Source organism: Pseudorca crassidens, chromosome 2 (assembly GCF_039906515.1).
Source record: "Pseudorca crassidens isolate mPseCra1 chromosome 2, mPseCra1.hap1, whole genome shotgun sequence".
Classification (NCBI taxonomy): Eukaryota; Metazoa; Chordata; class Mammalia; order Artiodactyla; family Delphinidae; genus Pseudorca; species Pseudorca crassidens.
The window spans coordinates 556,143-573,438 of NC_090297.1; the positions used below are offsets into that span (position 1 = coordinate 556,143).

Genomic DNA, 17,296 nt, shown 5'->3' on the forward strand with positions numbered 1-17,296 from the left:
CTCTGTGGGTCTGTGGGCATGACCGTCCCCCTGGGTGGACTGGAGCTTGTATACAAACTTCTGGGGCTCCAGCAAGCCATCTACCCGTAAGATAAGTCGCTGGAAGCAGCCCTGTGTCGGCTGCCTTCCTCGAGGGGAGCCAGGCTTCCTGCCTGGCCTGGGTGCTGTGCACCCACGGGCAGTGCTGTGGGCTGTCGCTAGAGGTCAGTGTCGCCGACAGTCTCCCCTGCCAGCCTTCTCCAGGACAGCTGGTAACGCGTGTTCTGGGGCGGCTGCACCATGGGCGCCGCCGTTGACCCTGATACCCCCCCGCGCCCCGCAGGTCAGCAGGCGGCTCCTCAGTAAGCCTCAGGACGCATTGGAGGGCATCGTCCTCAGCGTAAGTGGGGCTGCCTGTCCCTGGGACCTTCCTGCCCGGGCGGGGCTGCTCGGCCTTCCTGGAGTCCGGTTTACTGGCTGAGCCCCAGCCAGGGAGAGGCGGCCTCTCGCACTGACCCAGGCACTCAGGAGGGATGGACTCAGCGGCAGAGCGTCCCCAAACCTCGTGTCCCCTGGCAGCCCAGCCTGGAGGCTCGTGTGCGGGACATCGCCATTGCCACGAGGAACACCAGGAAGAACAGGAGTGTGTACCGGAACATCCTGATGTATGGGCCACCTGGGACGGGCAAGACACTGTTTGCCAAGGTGAGGGCACAGTAGCTGGGGGTTGTAGAGTCTCACCTACCAGGGAGAGGTGCCGTGGGCACATGGGAGGCGGCCCCTGCCCAGCTCTTCCAGGAAGGGCGTCTCCCCACACGCGGTCTGGTCCCCAGCGACCGGGGCGGTGGGCTGGAGGGCAGACGGAGCAGGCGTTAAAGTGCCTTTCCCACCCAGAAACTCGCGCTGCACTCAGGCATGGACTACGCCATCATGACGGGTGGGGATGTGGCCCCCATGGGGCGGGACGGCGTGACCGCCATGCACAAGGTCTTTGACTGGGCCAACACCAGCCGGCGAGGGTGAGCTGGGTGCCTCCTGGGTGGCCCTGGGGCTCCTGCTGGGAAGGGGGGTTGGTGACTTTCCCCACAGCCTGTCCCCAAGGTCCGGGAGCCTCTTGGTCCCAGAGACTTTGTTTTATTTTATTTTTGGCTGCGTTAGGTCTTCGTTGCTGCGCGTGGGCTTTCTCTAGTTGCGGCGAGTGGGGGCTACTCTTCGTTGTGGTGTGCAGGCTTCTCATTGTGGTGGCTTCTCTTGTTGCGGAGCACGGGCTCTAGGCGCGTGGGCTTCAGTAGTTGTGGCATGCAGGCTCAGTAGTTGCGGTGCACGGCCTCAGTAGTTGTGGCTCGTGGGCTGTAGGGTGCAGGCTCAGTAGTTGTTGCTCACGGGCTCAGTAGTTGTGGCTCACGGTCTCTAGAGCGCAGGCTCGGTAGTTGTGGCGCATGGGCTTAGTTGCTCCTTGGCATGTGGGATCTTCCCAGACCAGGGCTTGAACCTGTGTCCCCTGCATTGGCTGGCAGATTCTTTTCTTTCCTTTTTTCCTTTTTCTTTAAATCTTACTTATTTATGTATTTATTTTTGGTTGCATTGGGTTTGGGTTAGGGTTAGGGTTAGGGTTGCTGCGTGTGGGCTTACTCTAGTTGCAGTGAGCGGGGGCTACTCTTCATTGCGGTGTGCGGGCTTCTCATTGTGGTGGCTTCTCTTGTTGCGGAGCACGGGCTCTAGGTGCGTGGGCTTCAGTAGTTGTGGCACGTGGGCTCAGTAGTTGTGGCTCATGGGCTCTAGAGCACAGGCTCAGTAGTTGTGGCACACGGGCTTAGTTGCTCCGCGGCATGTGGGATCTTCCCGGACCAGGGCCTGAACCCGTGTCCCCTGTATCGGCAGGCGGATTCTTAACCACTGCGCCACCAGGGAGGCCCAGTCCTGGAGACTTTAAACCGTTTAAGACAAGGGGTCACCAGCCTATTTTTAGTTACTTTCTCGTGACACTGGTACTTCACATGCCCCCGTCTGCGGCCAAGGTCTGGGTACCGGTGGGGGCAGTGCAAAGTTTGGGGTTCCCGCGGGGCCGTGCCCTGCCTGCCTCACGTGGCCCTGCCCTTGCAGCCTCCTGCTCTTCGTGGACGAAGCAGATGCCTTTCTCAGGAAGCGAGCGACTGTGAGTTTCTGGAGGCCGCCCTCTGGCCTGGGGAGCGGGCAGGGCGGGCGGGGCCCTGGCGGGGTGGGCGGCCTGGGCCGCCGTGCCTGCACTTCCTGGGAAGGTCACCGGGAACCTGCTCCTCAGCTGAGCTTTCTTCGTCCATTTTATTTGAGAAGGGGAAGTTCAGCGTCTTTGGAGTCAAGCTTCAGCCTTCGAACTTAGATTCATTCTGTCGTGGGCGAGCGGGGGCTGCGCCTTTCCGCGGAGCCTTTCCTTAGCACCCCCGTGGCTGCTTATAGAACTCCGGCGTGCGGACCTGACGCCGGACTTTTGTCTCTGCAGGAGAAGATCAGCGAGGACCTCAGGGCCACCCTGAACGCGTTCCTGCACCGGACAGGCCAGCACAGCAGCAAGTGAGGAGAGCCCGTGTGCGGGGCCCGTGGCACTGCCTCAGCGCACGTGGCTGCTGTGGGGCGGCCGCCCGAGCAGGCTCACGCCTGACCCACGTGGCCGGACACAGTGGGACGGCCCGTTGGGCGCCGTGGGGCGTCTGTGGAGCTGCGGAAACAATGTGCTGGGGTCTCTGAGGCAGAGCCGAGGGGCACAGGCTCGTCCACAGGCCACTGCCCTTGGCTCAGGCCCTGGGCATTTCCAGCTGCCCATGAGATGCATTGTCAGGGGCTCACCCCACAGCCAGGGGCCCCAGGTCGCAGGTTGCCCTAGGATTGGGCTGGCCCTTCTGGGCCCCCTAATCCTGCTCCTCCAGGTGGGTGAGGTCCCTCCAGCCCCCTGCCCGCTGGTGGCATCTAGCCCTGCCGGTCAGCCAACGTGGCTACCACGCCAGACTCACTAGCCTTGCCCGCTGCAGCTGCTGCCGGTGGAGACCCTACCCCCACTGAGACCCCCAGGGGCGTGTCGAGTTCCTGCTGAGTTGGCACGTCTGCTTAGCTGAGCCCCAGGCTTCAAGACCCCAGCACTTGGTGTGGGAGGGGCAGGGATCTGTCTCAGACCTGGGTCCCTGGGTCCCCGTCCCTCCTGCACACAGGGAGGCTTCCATGGCTGGGCCACCAGTCGGGGAGAGGCATGAGCTGGGGCAAGACAGGGAGGGATGGGAGGCAGAGGGCAGCGCCGGTGCGGCAGGGTCTCGCGTGTGAGGACGCCGCACGGCGGGTTCTGCTGGCCCCGAGCCCTGAGCTCCCGCCGTGTGCCGGCTGCAGGTTCATGCTGGTCCTGGCCACCAACCAGCCCGAGCAGCTGGACTGGGCCATCAACGACCGCATCGGCGAGATGGTCGGCTTCGAGCTACCGCGGCGAGAGGCGCGGGAGCGCCTGGTGAGGCTGTATTTTGACGAGTATGTTCTTAAACCAGCCACAGAAGGAAAGCAGTAAGTGTCCCCGCCACCACGGCCGCTCCCCGCCCGTGCCCCTGCCCCTGGGTTTCACGTGTGGGGTCATGATCGCCCATCACTGGAGGCCCTGCTGCCCCGTCCCGCCTTTGAAACGCTCAGATCCAGGCCACAGTCAGGCCCTGGCAGTGGCGGGCTGTGCCGGCCCACTTCTGGCCTCGCTGAGCCTCCCTCTGGGGCCCCTCCCCAGCACACGGCGGGGCCCACCAGGCCGGGGGTGCCCTCCCTGCTCGTCCAGGCCCTCTCTCGCTGTTGTCGGGAGCGTTCCAGATAAGCCAGCGCTGGTCTATTTGTAACCCTCTCCGGGGACCAGATCTCAGCCCCACCGACCTGGTTCCTGCCTGGCGCTGCTGAGCCGTCTTCTGTTCTGCGGCAGGCTTTGCCTGCCCCTGCCACCCGTCTGACAGCTGCCCCCAAGCTCTCTTATCTGGGTCTCTTTTTCCTTTTGCCCCTGGCTGGCCCCAGTCCCCCACCTCCCCACCCTGCTCCAGCTCCCGATGGCGCATCCTAGCCCAGCTGCAGCCTGGACACTGCGTGCAGCCTGAGGTTCTGAGCACTTTTTCACAGGAGTCTGAGCGGGCTCTCTTGGGCCTTCAGCCAGGCCTGACTGGGCCTGGCATCCGCCTGCGGGGGCGGGATTAGGAGCTCCGCTGCTGTCTGAGTGCTGGGCGGGGTCCCTGCCCCCAGGCAGGCGGTGGAGCTGGGAACAGGCCCCCGGAGCTCCTCCGTTCTCCCACATCCTGAACGGCCCCATGGCCGCCCCTAAGCCCAGCATGTGCCCCACCCAGGCCCCGTCTTGGGCTCCACGAGGAAGGGACATTTGCCCAGCAGGGTAGGAAGGTGGAACAGCCAGACCTGGCCCCAGCAGTGGACGTTGGGCAGGGGGTAGCTCATTAAAGTGAGGGGGTCGGACATGTCCCGCCTGGGGTTTCCCAGCACAGGCTCCTGCTCTCCGTCTGTGTGGGAGCCTGGGTCCCTCACGGGCCTCTGCTCTGGCCTGGGTCCTGTGGGCGCCCAGGCATCACTTGGGAATTCTTTACCAGGCGCTTGAAGCTGGCCCAGTTTGACTACGGGAAGAAGTGCTCAGAGATCGCACAGCTGACAGAGGGCATGTCGGGCCGGGAGATCTCCCAGCTTGCTGTGGCGTGGCAGGTGAGCTGGGGATGCGCCCCGCAGGCCAGAGCCCGACCGAGCCAGGGACCCTCAGAGTTGTCGAAAGGTGACTGGGCTGGCACCTGCACCTCCCCCCCACCAGGGTGTTTCTGAGTGATTTTCTGCACAGACGTGACATGATGCCCTCCCTTCCCGCCACCACCCTCTGTCCCCCGCAGCAGGGAGGATGGGCCAGGGCCGTCCGTGGCTTCGCGCGTTATGGTCCTTCCCAGTGTCATTCTGGCCCAGGTCAGGCGTGGCCCTCTCAAATCAGCAGCGTGTCCGGTGGTCATCAAGCTCAGGGTCTTAGGAACCTGGGCTTTGTCCCAAGCTGGGGCCCAGGACAGTTGGCACAGCAAACTGCAGACGGGTGGAGGGTCCGGGGGACACTGCCTGGGCCAGGGATGGAGCATGCCCGAGGGCGCAGAATGTGAGGAGCCAGGAGGCGACTGACCTCATAAGGAGTCGGGCGTTGCCTTCCCAGCCCCTAGAGGCAGACTGCTGCTTTCGGGACTGTCTGCGGGGGCGTGAAGGCCTGAGGGGGCGTGAAGGCCTCAGGCGTTCTGGCTTTTTGGATGGGTTTGCTGAGTCCTGAGGGCCTGAGGACAGCTGGACTACGGGAGGTGATTCCATCTTCACCTTGTGGCTCAGGGCACACAGGCCAGAGTGGCCCTTGTCATTCCCAATAGCCAGGCTTTCATCTGAAACATCCCAGCAGTGGTTCCACGGGTGCCCAGGGCAGGGAAGCCCATTGACTCCCGGGAGCCTTGGGTGCAGCCATTCAGAACAAGTTTCCCCATGGTCCTTGCCAGGTGGAGGGTGCTGAGTGGCTCATGTGTGTGGCCACGTGACAACCTGGCCACTGTTAACTTAGCACGAATGCTACGTAGACATCTGCTTGGATTTGAACATCCTTGCCCAGATACACAGGGGGGCTGTATTAGTCAGAATGAACTAGGTCATGCTGCTGTAACGGACAGCCCCAGATTGCAAACTCTGTCCTCATGTGAGTCACAGGGTGCCCTGCTCCAGGCTGGCCTCACTCAGGAACCAGGCCTCACGAGGTTGGCTGTTTCCACGACCAACAGAGTGGCGAACAGGGTGTCTTAGCCTGGGCGGCCGTGACAAAATGCCACAGCCAGGCGCTTGAACAGACATTCATCTCATGATTCTGGAGGCTGGAGGTCCCAAATCAGGATGCCAGTGAGGGGGGTTCCAATGCGGATCCGCTTCCTGGCTGCCTTCCAGCCGCTTTCTTGCTGTGTGCTTGTGCAGAGCCCTTGAGAGTATCTTCGTACAAGGACGCCAGTCCTGTAGGATCAGGGCCCCACCCTTAGGACCTCGCCCAACCTGAATCGCTTCCTTAGAAGCCCCATCTCCATGTGCAGCCATACTGGGGGTCAGGGCTTCAGCGTGAACTGGGGGGCGACAAAGGCTCAGTCCCAGTGGCGCCCAGTCCCAGTGGTGGGGAGCGCCCTGGCGCACCTCCCCTCCCCCGCCCTGCCCTGCCCTCCCTGCTCGTTGGGGAACCAGGGGACAGGCCTGTGTGTGCCTGCGTGTGGGGAGCTGAGTATAGTGGCCCCCGCACGTGCATGTGAGGGTGAGCGTTTGCGTGTGGAGGCCCAGAGCCCGTGGCTGCGCTCCCTGTGTGTCCAGCCCCTGGGCAGCCAGGCCCTGGGCACGTCTGCTAGTCCCCACCCCCACCCCCTGTGAGAGAGGGCCAGAATGCCTTGGGGGTCCCACCGTCTGGGACAGGACATGTCAGTGTGTCCCCTTGGAGTTTCTCCCCTGTGGCCCCAGGTGCACGGGGCTGGGCCACTGTGGTGGCTCCTGCCCACCCTCCTCCCTCCAGGCTGAGCAGCCGGGGACCTGTGCACCTGCTCCCCGAAGCCCACCTGCTGGTGTCGCATGGACCCCGCTGCAGCTGCCACCCCCGTGCGATGGTTTTGTCAGTGCAGGTCCGTGCTTCTCACCCTGCAGCTACCTATCATGGGGACCTACTGTTTTTTTTTTTTAAACATAAAACTCATTATTTTAACTTTTTTTTTTTTTTTTTTGCGGTACGCGGGCCTCTCACTGTTGTGGCCTCTCCCGTTGCGGAGCACAGGCTCCGGACGCGCAGGCTCAGCGGCCATGGCGCACTGGCCCTGCCGCTCCGCGGCATGTGGGATCTTCCCGGATCGGGGCACGATCCCGTGTCCCCTGCATCGGCAGGCAGACTCTCAACCACTGCGCCACCAGGGAAGCCCTGGTTTCTGTTTTTTGGTAGTGGCCATCCTGACGGGTGTGAGGTGGTGTCTCGCTGTGCTGTGACTCGCGCTCCCCGATGATCAGTGATGCTGAGCATCTTGTCGTGAGCCTGTTGGCCATGCGCGTGACTTCCTCTGAGAAAGGTCTGTTCGAGTCCTTTGACCTTTTTTAACTGGGTTGTGTGAGGTTTTCTTGTTGAACTGTAGGGGTTCTTTATGCATTCTGGATATTAACTTTGTCTCAGATAGTAGTTTGCAAGCGTCTCCTCTTTTCTGTGGGTTGCCTTTTTTACTCTGTTGATAGTGTCCTTTGAAGCACAAAAGTTTTTAATTTTGATGAAGTCCAATATTTTTTTTTTTCTTTTGTCAGCTGCTTTTACTGTCATAGCCAACAAGTCATTGCTAAATACAATGTCTGGAAGCTTCTCCCATCTGTTTTTATCTATGAGGTTTATAGTTTGAGGTCTTAGGGTTAGATCTCTGATCCATTTAGAGTTGATTTTTGTATATAGGGTACAACTTTGTTCTTCTGTATATGAATATCCAGTTTTCCCAGCGCCACTTGTTGAAAAGACTGTCGTTTCCATTCAGTGATCTCAGCATCCTTGTTGGAGGTCACTTGACCATATGTGAGGGTTTATTTCTGGGCTCTTTGTTCTATTCCACTGGCCTGTGTCTGTCTTAGTGCCAGTACCACACTGTCTTGATCACTGTAGCTTTGTAGTAGATTTTAAAACCGGGATATGGGAGACTTCCAACATATTCTTATTGAAGATTGTTCTGGCTGCTTGGGGCCCCGTGAGATTGCATATGAATTTTGGGGTGGATTTTTTGTGTGTTAATTTCTGCAAAAAACATCATTGAAATTTTGATAGGGATTGCATTGAATCTGTAGATTGCGTTGGGTAGTACTGACCTCATAACAACGTTGTCTTCCAGTGCACGAACGCAGATATTTTTCTGTGTTTTCATGTCCTTAATTCTAGCAAAATTCAGTGTACAAGGCTTTCACCTTCTTAGGTAAGGTAATTCCTAAGTATTTTATTCTTTTCGATGGTGTTGTAAATAGAATTGTTTTCTTAATTACTTTGCCAATTATTCAGTGTTACTGTGTAGAGACACAAATGATTTTGTGCATTAATTTTGTGTCTAGCAACTTTGCTGAATTTATTACTTCGGATTTACTATATATGATAAGATCATGTCACCTGCAGACAGTTAATTTTGCTTCTTCCTTTCCAGTCTGGATGTCTTTTCTTTTTTCTGCCTGATTGATCTGTCTACAATCTCTAGTGCTCTGTTGACTAGAAGTGGTGAAAACGGGCATCCTTGCCTTGATCCTGATCTCAGAGGAAAAGCTTTCAGTCTCTCACCACTGAGACGACGTTTGCTGATGTTTTCTTATCTGGCTTTTATCAGGATGAGGAAATTTCCTCGTATTCCTAGTTTATTGTTTGTTTGGCTGTGCTGCACGGCTTGCGGGATCTTAGTTCCCTGACCAGGGATCATGCCTGGGCCTTCGGCAGTGAAAGTGTGGAGTCCTAACCCCTGGCCTGCCAGGGAATTCCCCCTCATTTATTGTTTTCATCAAGAAAGGGTGTTGATTTTTGCCAAATGTTTTCCTGTATTAATTGAGACAATCAAGTGCTTTTTGTCCTTCATTCTCTTAATTACTTACCTAGGTTGATTTTTCCCTAGGTGAACCATCCTTGCACTCCAGGGAAAAAAAGCCCACGTGGTTGCGGTGTATAATCCTTTCAATACGCTACCGAGTTTGGTTGTTAGTATTTCATTGAGCGTTTTGCATCAGTTTTCACAGAGGGTCTGGTTCTGTGTGGTGTTTTGTCTGGTTTTGGTATCAGGGTGATGCTGACCTCAGAGTGAGTAGGAAGTGTTTCTTCCTCTCCAGTGCTTGGAAGAGTTTGAGAAGGATGGGTGTTAGCTCTCCTTTAAGCTTTTTTTCAGTGAATTTTTTTTGTTTTTGAATAATTCCAGGTTCACAGAAAAGTCGCAAGGCTAGCACAGCTCCCTCCACACTGGCCGTCTCACCACATCCCTCAATTCCACCTCAGACGTGATCTCTCCCAGAACCCACCCAAATGCCCATGACATTCAGTCCTCCTGTCTCGGGCTTCTCTGGGCTGTGACAGTTGTCAGGCGTCCCTTGTTTCTGACGATTCCGGCAGTTTTGAGGAGTCCTGTAGGACGTCCCTCGTTGGGTCTGTCTGATGGCTTTCTCATGAGTGGAATGGGATTGTGGGTTTTTGGAGGAAACCAGAGGTGAGGGCCCCTTCTGGTCACATCGTATCAGGGGGCACCAGACATCCACACGACATCACAGGGATGTTGGCCTGGATCCCCTGGTGTCCGTGGTGCCCAGCTGGCTTCTCCGTGGTAAAGTCGCTGCACACCCTCTACCTGCCCCTCCCCATCAGGGACCCCCTCTGGCTGCCACCCCACCTCAGCTGCTTTGCAGAACTCGGGCTCCTCGCAGGAGGCCTCAGGGACGGCCCTTCCCTCTGCAGCTTCAGCCAGGCGCTGAGAACAGCCGTGTGGGGAGCAAAGTGACTGGTCATCTCGGATGGTGGGAACTTGCTCCCTGTGTCCTGCGTGGGCTGAGGCTCCTAGGGACCTAGAGAGAAACAGCTGGACTGGCTTGGGCGCCCTGCTCGGTGGACACTTGAGTGCACATGTCAGAGCCACAGCTGGGTGACAGGAAGCAGCTGGGGCCCGGGGTCACCCAGGAGGCACGCAGCCTGGCCAGAGGAGACCTGCCTTGGCAGCTGAAGTGCTGTGGCCCACGCTGGGGCCTGGTGAGCCGAACTGTGGTCACCCCGCCCACGTGCACGGCCCGGGAACCTGGGCATCGCGGGTGCAGAGCGCCGCCGGCAGCCCGGACCACGGCAGCCTGCGGTTCTGGGAGGACCGTCTGCAGACAGTGGGGCCCCGAGCGCTCTGCGTGGAGGGCAGTTTGGCCCCGGGGGCTCTGCCTCTCCTGGTGTCTGCGTGGCCTGTGGTGGTTCTGTTGGCTGCTCGTTGGCCCTGAGCCCTGCTGTCCACGGGGCAGGGCCCTCCGGTCTGCGGTTGAGGGCTGGGTTGCCCCCTGACAGCGGGCCTCTGGGTTTCTTTTCTTCGAAAGCCACTGAGAAAGCCAGTGGAGGAGCCAGCACTGGCACCAGCCGGGGGCGCGGGCAGGGCCCCGGGTTTTGCAGGGATGGCAGCTGCTCTGGGCTGCAGGGTCGCCTGCGAGCACGTGTGTGCTGCCGCATGTCGGCGTGCGCCTCATGCTGAGCGGCCAGGCCCCTCCTGCAGCTGAGCGCAGGCCCGGGAGAGCAGCCCACGCTTTGCCCCACCTGCCCCTGCCCCAGAGGAGTTGGGTTCTGGGCGGCGAGTGCAGCAAGGATGGGGCTGGCCAGGCTGCCTTGTCCCTGGGTCAGGCCTGGCCTACACGGGTGAGTGGTGACTGGTGGGCCCTGAGGAGCCTCAGGCTGAGGCCCTTCCCCCACGCGGGCAGCCCCTGTGCTGCCCTGCCTCAGTGCTCTCTTCCCCTGCCAGGCCATGGCGTATGCCTCTGAGGATGGGGTCCTCACCGAGGCCATGATGGACGCCCGGGTCCAGGATGCCATCCAGCAGCACAAGCAGAAGATGCAGTGGCTGAAGGCAGAGGGGAGCCGGCCCCTGCTCCCAAGTTCACAGGCCGAGTGAGCCGGGCCTGGACACCTGCAGCACGCTGACCAGGTGCCCCAGCTCCCAGCGGACGTGGTGACACCACACAGCCGCCCCCCTCCCGGCGTGTGTAACCTTCCTCTGGTCAGGCCCAGGGCGGCAGGGCAGCATTAAAGGCCTCTGCTCAGGACCAGCTGCGCGGTGCAGCCTTGAGGTGGGGTTGGTTCCCCTGACCCCGCAGCCGCCCCCAGGACACTCCTGGGAGACGTGTCCCTCCAAGCCCGGCCCAGACGGGGAGCAGGCACTGTCCGCCATGCCCGGGGCAGCGGCCAAGCTGGCAGCACAGCGTCCCAGGCAGATGCTGGCTGCTGCAGCAGTGACCAGCAGTAGGGGGCCTGGCCAAGGACCTGACCTTGCCCAGTCCCTCCCAGGGCCAGACCCGAGCCCATGATGAGCAGAGCTGACCTCTGTGCAGCCCAGCTGTCCTCGGGAGGGCAGTGCCCTTGAGGTCTGTGAACCCATAAAGCCGGGTGCCAAGAACCAGCCCAGCGACCCGCGATGGCCAAGGATGTGTGGAGCGGGGGGACTGCCAGCCCACAGAAGGCGAAGTTCTCCCGGATTGGAATTGGGGGTCTTTTTATCCAGAATCTAATAAAAACTGACAGATACGTCTCAGTGTCTGTCTCATGGCTGATGTGCGGATCCCTGGGGCAGAGGCAAAAAGAAGAGGCAGAGGCTGGAGCTTTCTAGAGAATTTACTGACCAGCGGGGGTGGGAGTCACAGTGAGGCGCCCGACCCGGGCTGCCGCCGCGGGGCTCAGAAGCCTTATTGCTGGGCCCGGGCCTCCCCCGGACCCCTGCCCGCGCCCCCACTGCGGGCCGCGGGCGCACACGCCTCATGCACGTGCCCCCGTGTGCAGACGTGGGCGCACCCGGCTCCCGGCCGTGCTCGCCTCCGGCAGAACTGGCTCCGGCTCCGGAAACCAGACGGACGGACGGAGAGACAGACGCGGGCGCACAGGAAGCCGCCGGTTTCCAGCGGCGGACGTGGTCCTGGGCTGGGCGGGCGGTCCCACCCGCGCCCCCGGTGCCGCTGTCCCCGCGCCCCCGCCCCGGCCCCACCCCGACCCCCTTTATAAAAAGAAGAGGAGACAGCACCTTCCGCCGGACGCGCCCGACGGCCGCGGGCGCCCTGGCCCGGGCCGGCCGTCCAGTCCCGTGAGCGTGGGCGCGGTGGCCGGCGGCCCCGCGAGTCCTGCGCGCGGCTCAGAGGTGCCGCGGGCTCGGGTGACCGTTGTGGTAGAGTTTCTGCTTCACATGCACCATGTTCCCGGCCGCCTCCTCGAACGGCCTGTGTGGCCGCCGGCCCAGCTCCCGCAGGCTGCACAGCTTGGGCAGCCAGGTCCACGAGCCGTCTGCGGGGCGGGGGGCGCGGTCAGGGCGTGGGCTGGTGGGCGGGGCCGGGAGTGGGCATGGCGTGGGCGTGGGAGAGGGCGTGGCCCCGGCGCGGACGAGGCTGTCTCCGGGTCCCCGCGCCGCGCACTCACCGTAGCGCCGGCCCGCCCTCCAGGCGCGCACGGCGCAGTGCAGGACGCCGTCCATCCACACCAGGAACCAGCTGATGCAGAAGCCGAGCAGCAGCCCCAGCATGAGGTCGATCTCCTGCTTGGTGACGTTGTCTGTCACGAAGTAGTTCTCGGAGGCGTCCACCACAGACTGGTCCCCGTCGTACGGGATCACGTAGTGGACGTGGTGCCTGGGGGCGGCAGGGCGGGCTGGCACCTGTCCCGCGGGGCGGGCAAGCTGCACCCGTTTGCCTGCAGGGGTCTTTGAAGCAGACCTTGTGGGGTGCTGAGGTCGGGAGGGGCCAGCGCACTCGCCCAGGACCCGGGTCACCAGGTGGGAGGCTGCCCGCAGGATGGGAGTGTGCGAGGTCATAAGTCAGCGTGAAGTCCAGTGGCTGGCCTCCACGCATCACCCTCGTCCCTCTGCCCAGCCCGGGGCTCAGAGGCAACCCTGACACGGTGACAGGAGCACAGCGCAGGTGGAGAAGGCGTACCGGGGCGAGGGCCCAGGCGGGGTGCCCCCGCCCAGTGACAGGGTCACAGCCCGCCCGTGGGCCTGTGCCCAGAGGCCCCCACTGGCTCCTGGGGCACTGCCCCTCTGGCCTCTCCCTCCCACCCTGCAGTCACTCCGCCCTTTCCTCAGCTTCCCCTCCAAGGAAAGCCGTGTGGGATGAGCCCTGCCTTGGGCCTCTGGTCTTCCTTTTGCCCCTCTGTCCCTTGCAGGAACCTCCCCTGCCCCAGTTCTCTGTGCTTGAGGCCCGGGGGCACCCCCTTAACCGTGCCCCACACAGATCCCAGGTCCTGGGACAGACCCTGGACCATGGTCTGTCCCCTGCATCCCAGCACCCACTGAGGCCTGGGCCGTTCCCCTCAGCCTCCCCTCCCTTGACAATCCAGGCGGAGGCCACACTGAACCCTCCCCACAAGGCTCCCTCTAGCCTCAGGCCTGCCTGGATCCTCTCTTCCTCCAGGAAGCCCTTTGGGCCCCACGATCCCGGGTTGGGTGGCCCTGCCCAGAGACCAGTACCCAGGGCAACAGACTCTGGGCTCCACGCCCCCCCACCACCGACAGGAGGGCCGGGGAGAAGAAGCTGCAGGACCTGGGTGCCCGAGGCGTGTGGGGTCCGTGCACCCTGAGCCCCCAGTCACCCTGGGGCCCCTCCTTCCCCGAAGTGCAGGAGCCACCTTGGGGTGCGCCTGCCTGGCTCCCCTCCTACCGAGCCCCTCAGCTGGCTTCTCCAACTCTCCACCCCCAGCACGTCCCCGCGGCACCCCACGTCTGCTCTGAGCTCCAGCTGCCTGCATGGCGTCTCCACGTGGGATCTACAGACACCTCAAATTTGCACCTAAAAATAGCTCCTCCCTCCCCAACCTGCTTCTCCCCATCTTCCCTCGGTTACATGTCGACACCTCTGCCTGGTCTCCAGCTGAGATGGGTCCCCGTCCCCCCCTCGCAACTGAACATGAGCCACCCTCCCCGGCCCCCCAGGGACCTCCTCACAAACGGAAACCCCCCAGGACATCCCTGACCCCAGGCCCCTGTTGCCCGTCCATCACCGACATCCCTGTGCCAGTGGGGGCCACACAGTGCTTTCCACCCCGTGGAGACAGCAGCGGGCAGGCCCCATGTTACCCCCCTCCCGCTCCCCTGGGGACTCCTGGAGCCCATCCGGCTCAGCTTGTCCAGAGTAGGTGGGGCCCTCAGCCACCACGGCCCCTTGAGCAGGGACCACCACACCTGGGTTAGTTGGAGAGGACTGCCTGACACATGGTGGCGGCCGTAGCCCATGTGGCCACAGCTCGCCAATGGCCCTCATCAGTCATCAATAGGGTGGAGAACCCTTGCTGAGCGCCGGAATGCGTAGCGGCAGAGGACGCCGTTCGTCACCCAGGCCAGGCCCCCAGCAGCTGGTAACACTGAGCGTCGCCGCCATCTCCTGCCCTCCTGCCTTCCCGACCCCGACAGGGAGGGTCTTCCTCGGGACCACGACTTCCTACCCCTGGACAGGGCAGGAAACTTGAAGATGGAGTCACCGAGGAAGCCAGAAACGCCTCTGCAAGTAGGACATGGCCAGGGCCCCGACTGCCCCGGGGGTGGGGGGTGGGGGGGGACCTCCAGGGGGTCAAAGGTCATGACCTGTGCCCCCATCGCTGTCCTAGCACCTGCCGCTCTTCCCCTGCTCCTTGCCCTCCTCCTTCCTCCAAGTCAGGCAGGCCCCGGGGTGGGGGGGGGCAGGTGGGGGCTCAGGTCACCCACGTGCACACGTATTTCCGTGATGTGTACATACATGTGTCCTGCCTGGGCCACGCATGTTGCATGTGTCTACCTGAGGTCGGACGCATGTTGTGTATACACGCCGGCCACATGCACAGGACATGGCGTGTATACCATGGACTCGGCCCATGAGCTCCACATGTGTGCATGTGCACGCTCGCCCGGGCACGAGCACGGTGCGTGTCACATGGAGATGCACATGCACTGGGCTTTGCGCACAGCCATCCTCTCTGTGGGCACCGTGGCATATGCACGGGTGTGCACCCACAGACACAGCCTGCTGGCACGCACGCTTCACAGCATTTACACGCGTGTCCTCTGTATAAAATTCTCCGTATCGGCATGTAGAAGGCACACAAGTGTGTGTGCGCCTTCTCTGCAAACGGGGTGCACACACAAGTGGAGTCCGTTGTGGCAACATGTGTACATGGTTCGTACACAGAGGCCTGACATGCCAGACTGTACCCTGCAGACATTCACTGTGCCCACAGGGCGCACATGGGTGCTGTACATTGTGTTACACACATGTGCTGCGCATACACATGCATGTTGTCAATATACAAGGATACTTTGTACACGGAATTTACACATCCTGTATGCAGTGATGTGTACAAAGCACACATACATGGACACATACACACACGGAAACACTCTACGCCTACAGCAGGCGTGGCTCTCGTGTTGTCTGTGTCTAAGCTGTGCACTCAGGCCTCGCTGTGGCTTGCACTCCATGGGCACTTGTTTTACACAATCCACGTGTACTCTGGACACTACATATGACCCATACACATCCCCGGAGCAAATACACTCTGAAAACACACCCTGTCTGCCCAAAAGGGCCTCAGTGTGAGGTCTTAGGCACACACGTGCAGGTCACACTGCAACAGCCCTGCACGGAAAATGGGCCTCACTAATGTTTAGGGAGCTGAACCCTGGGCCGGTGGCGGGCACACCTCCGGTCTCCGGGAGGGTCTCAGGACCCCCGCTCACACCCCCAGGCTGGGTCGGCCCAGGGAGCATGGAGCTGACCTCCTGCCGCTCCTTGGCCTTGGGCCGTGTGCACCAGGCAGGAACACGCGGATCTCCGCGAGGGTGTGGCCACCCAGCCAGCACTCCGGATGATTCCTGGCCAACACTCGTGAGGGCCGTTTACACGCCCATCTTCATCTGCCCTGCTGCCCATGTTCTGCTTCGACACCCGGTCTGCACACACAGGCATGTAGCATGCTTAGTGAGGCATGAAACTGTCCTCTCACACACCCCTCGCCCAGTACGTGTGCACACGTCCCTGGAGCAGCAGCACAGGGCAGGGTCAAGAGCACGAGTTCCCTGCCGGCCGCATGGCCCTGGGCAAGTCTGTCTGCTCAGCCTCTGTCCGCTCTCTCGGGGGCCCCAGCGTGCGTGGGGCTGAGGGGCTGCTGCGTGTGCGCACATGTATATGCACAGACGGTACACACATGCGCGTCTCATGAGAAGATGTTTATTTCGTACATGGACATACAAACATGCATGGCCAGGAAGACTCCATCACTACATGTGCACAGAATGGGGGGGGGTCACAAAGTGGGTGTAGGGACCTGGGCTCTCCCCTCTCTCTGTGTGACCTTGAGCAGACTCCACCCCCGGCCTCAGTTCCTCCCGTGGACAGCGAGGGGGTTGGGCCAGATGCCCCTCAAGGTAGGCCCTGCCCACCTTGACCTTCTGCTCTTCCCCCTAGCTGGCTCCCAGGAAATTTCATGGACACAGCTCAGGGCCCAGGGAGGAGGATGGTGTCCTCTGTGGGCATAGCCGTGTGCAGGATCCCTCCCGCGACACCAGGCTGGGCTGCTGCTCTCCTGGTCTCCACGCCCCGGGCCAGGAGGCCCTGGACCCGTTCTGCCCGTCACCCGCGGGCCCTTTCTCTAAAGGCAATTTGGGAGGGGGTCCTACTGCCTCGGGCATGCTCCCCACTCCCGGAACACCTCTGTGCCACGGAAGCTGGCCGGTCCTTCCCCCACCCGGCCTGGCGCCAGCCTCAGCAGCCCCCACCGGCCTGGCCCAGCTGGGCCTTGCAGCCCGGCCTGCATGGCGCTCGCTGGAGCCCCAGTGGGCCCCACCTCCACCCCACATGTGTGATCACGCGTGTGCCCCTCTGGGCGCAGACTCACCGGCCACAGTTGCAGTGGCAGACGCGGTCCTCGCCCCGCAGGTGCGGGAGGATGTAGTTGTGGAATCGGTCCAGCAGCGCGTTCATGTCCATCAAGCACGCGATGGCCTGGAAGAGCCCATGACCGGTCAGCGCCGAGGAGCGAGAGGCTGGGCCGGCGCCCCCCGGCGGGGGCCGACGCGCTGGGGATGGGGGAGCGCAGGCCGCCCGGGCCGGTAAACAAGCCGCGGGAGGGGGAGGCGGCGCGCGGGCGCGGAGGCGGGAGCGGGTGCGGGGAGCGGGCGCGCGGGAAGCCCCTCCGCTCACCATCACGATCGACGCCCCCAGAATCATGAAGATCATGGTGTTGGCGCTCATGGACATCGGGCGGGGCCGGGCCGGGCCGGAGCGCCGCCCCCCGGCCCCGGCGCCCCCCCGGCCCCGGCCCGATGCTGAGCCCCCGCCGCCTCTGCAGAGGTCAGCCCGCCGCGCACCCACCGCCGCCGGCCGGGGAGGAGGCGCGGGGCCGGCGCGGGGCAGGGGACGCGGCGCTCCCGGGGTCCTCGGCCGCCCGGCCCGCGCGCTCGCCGCGCCCGCCGCGCTCCGCTCCGCCCTCGGCTCTGCCTCCCGCTCTGCGCGCGGCGCGGCTCCGGCCCCCTCCCCCCGCGGCCTCCCCCGCGCCCGCCTCCCGGGAGGAACCTCGCCGCCCGCGGCCGCTCGCCCCCGCGACGCCGGCCGGACC

General features: G+C 62.2%; 2 protein-coding genes across 6 annotated transcripts in view; one reads left to right on the forward strand and one right to left on the reverse strand.

Moving 5' to 3' along the window:
• The window catches only part of LOC137213145 (ATPase family AAA domain-containing protein 3), a 29,790-nt gene extending 18,533 nt beyond the window's left edge, over nt 1-11,257 (forward strand). For all 5 annotated transcript variants that reach the window (XM_067717636.1, XM_067717646.1, XM_067717653.1 and 2 more), the window contains 8 exons: nt 323-379; nt 559-684; nt 874-998; nt 2,083-2,134; nt 2,459-2,529; nt 3,334-3,501; nt 4,566-4,674; nt 10,479-11,257. In XM_067717636.1, coding sequence (XP_067573737.1) covers nt 323-379; nt 559-684; nt 874-998; nt 2,083-2,134; nt 2,459-2,529; nt 3,334-3,501; nt 4,566-4,674; nt 10,479-10,628 — 858 coding nt within the window. In that variant the 3' untranslated portion in view covers nt 10,629-11,257. The remainder of the gene's footprint in view (nt 1-322; nt 380-558; nt 685-873; nt 999-2,082; nt 2,135-2,458; nt 2,530-3,333; nt 3,502-4,565; nt 4,675-10,478) is intronic.
• Nucleotides 11,258-11,326: 69 nt separating this feature from the next.
• Nucleotides 11,327-17,114, reverse strand: TMEM240 (transmembrane protein 240). Its single transcript, XM_067717687.1, has 4 exons — nt 16,882-17,114; nt 16,577-16,683; nt 12,137-12,345; nt 11,327-12,004 (listed from the first exon to the last, which is right to left on the reverse strand). The coding sequence occupies exons 1-4, from the start codon at nt 16,936-16,938 to the stop codon at nt 11,856-11,858; spliced, it is 522 nt and encodes a 173-aa protein (XP_067573788.1). The 5' UTR covers nt 16,939-17,114; the 3' UTR covers nt 11,327-11,855.
• Nucleotides 17,115-17,296: the final 182 nt, after the last annotated feature.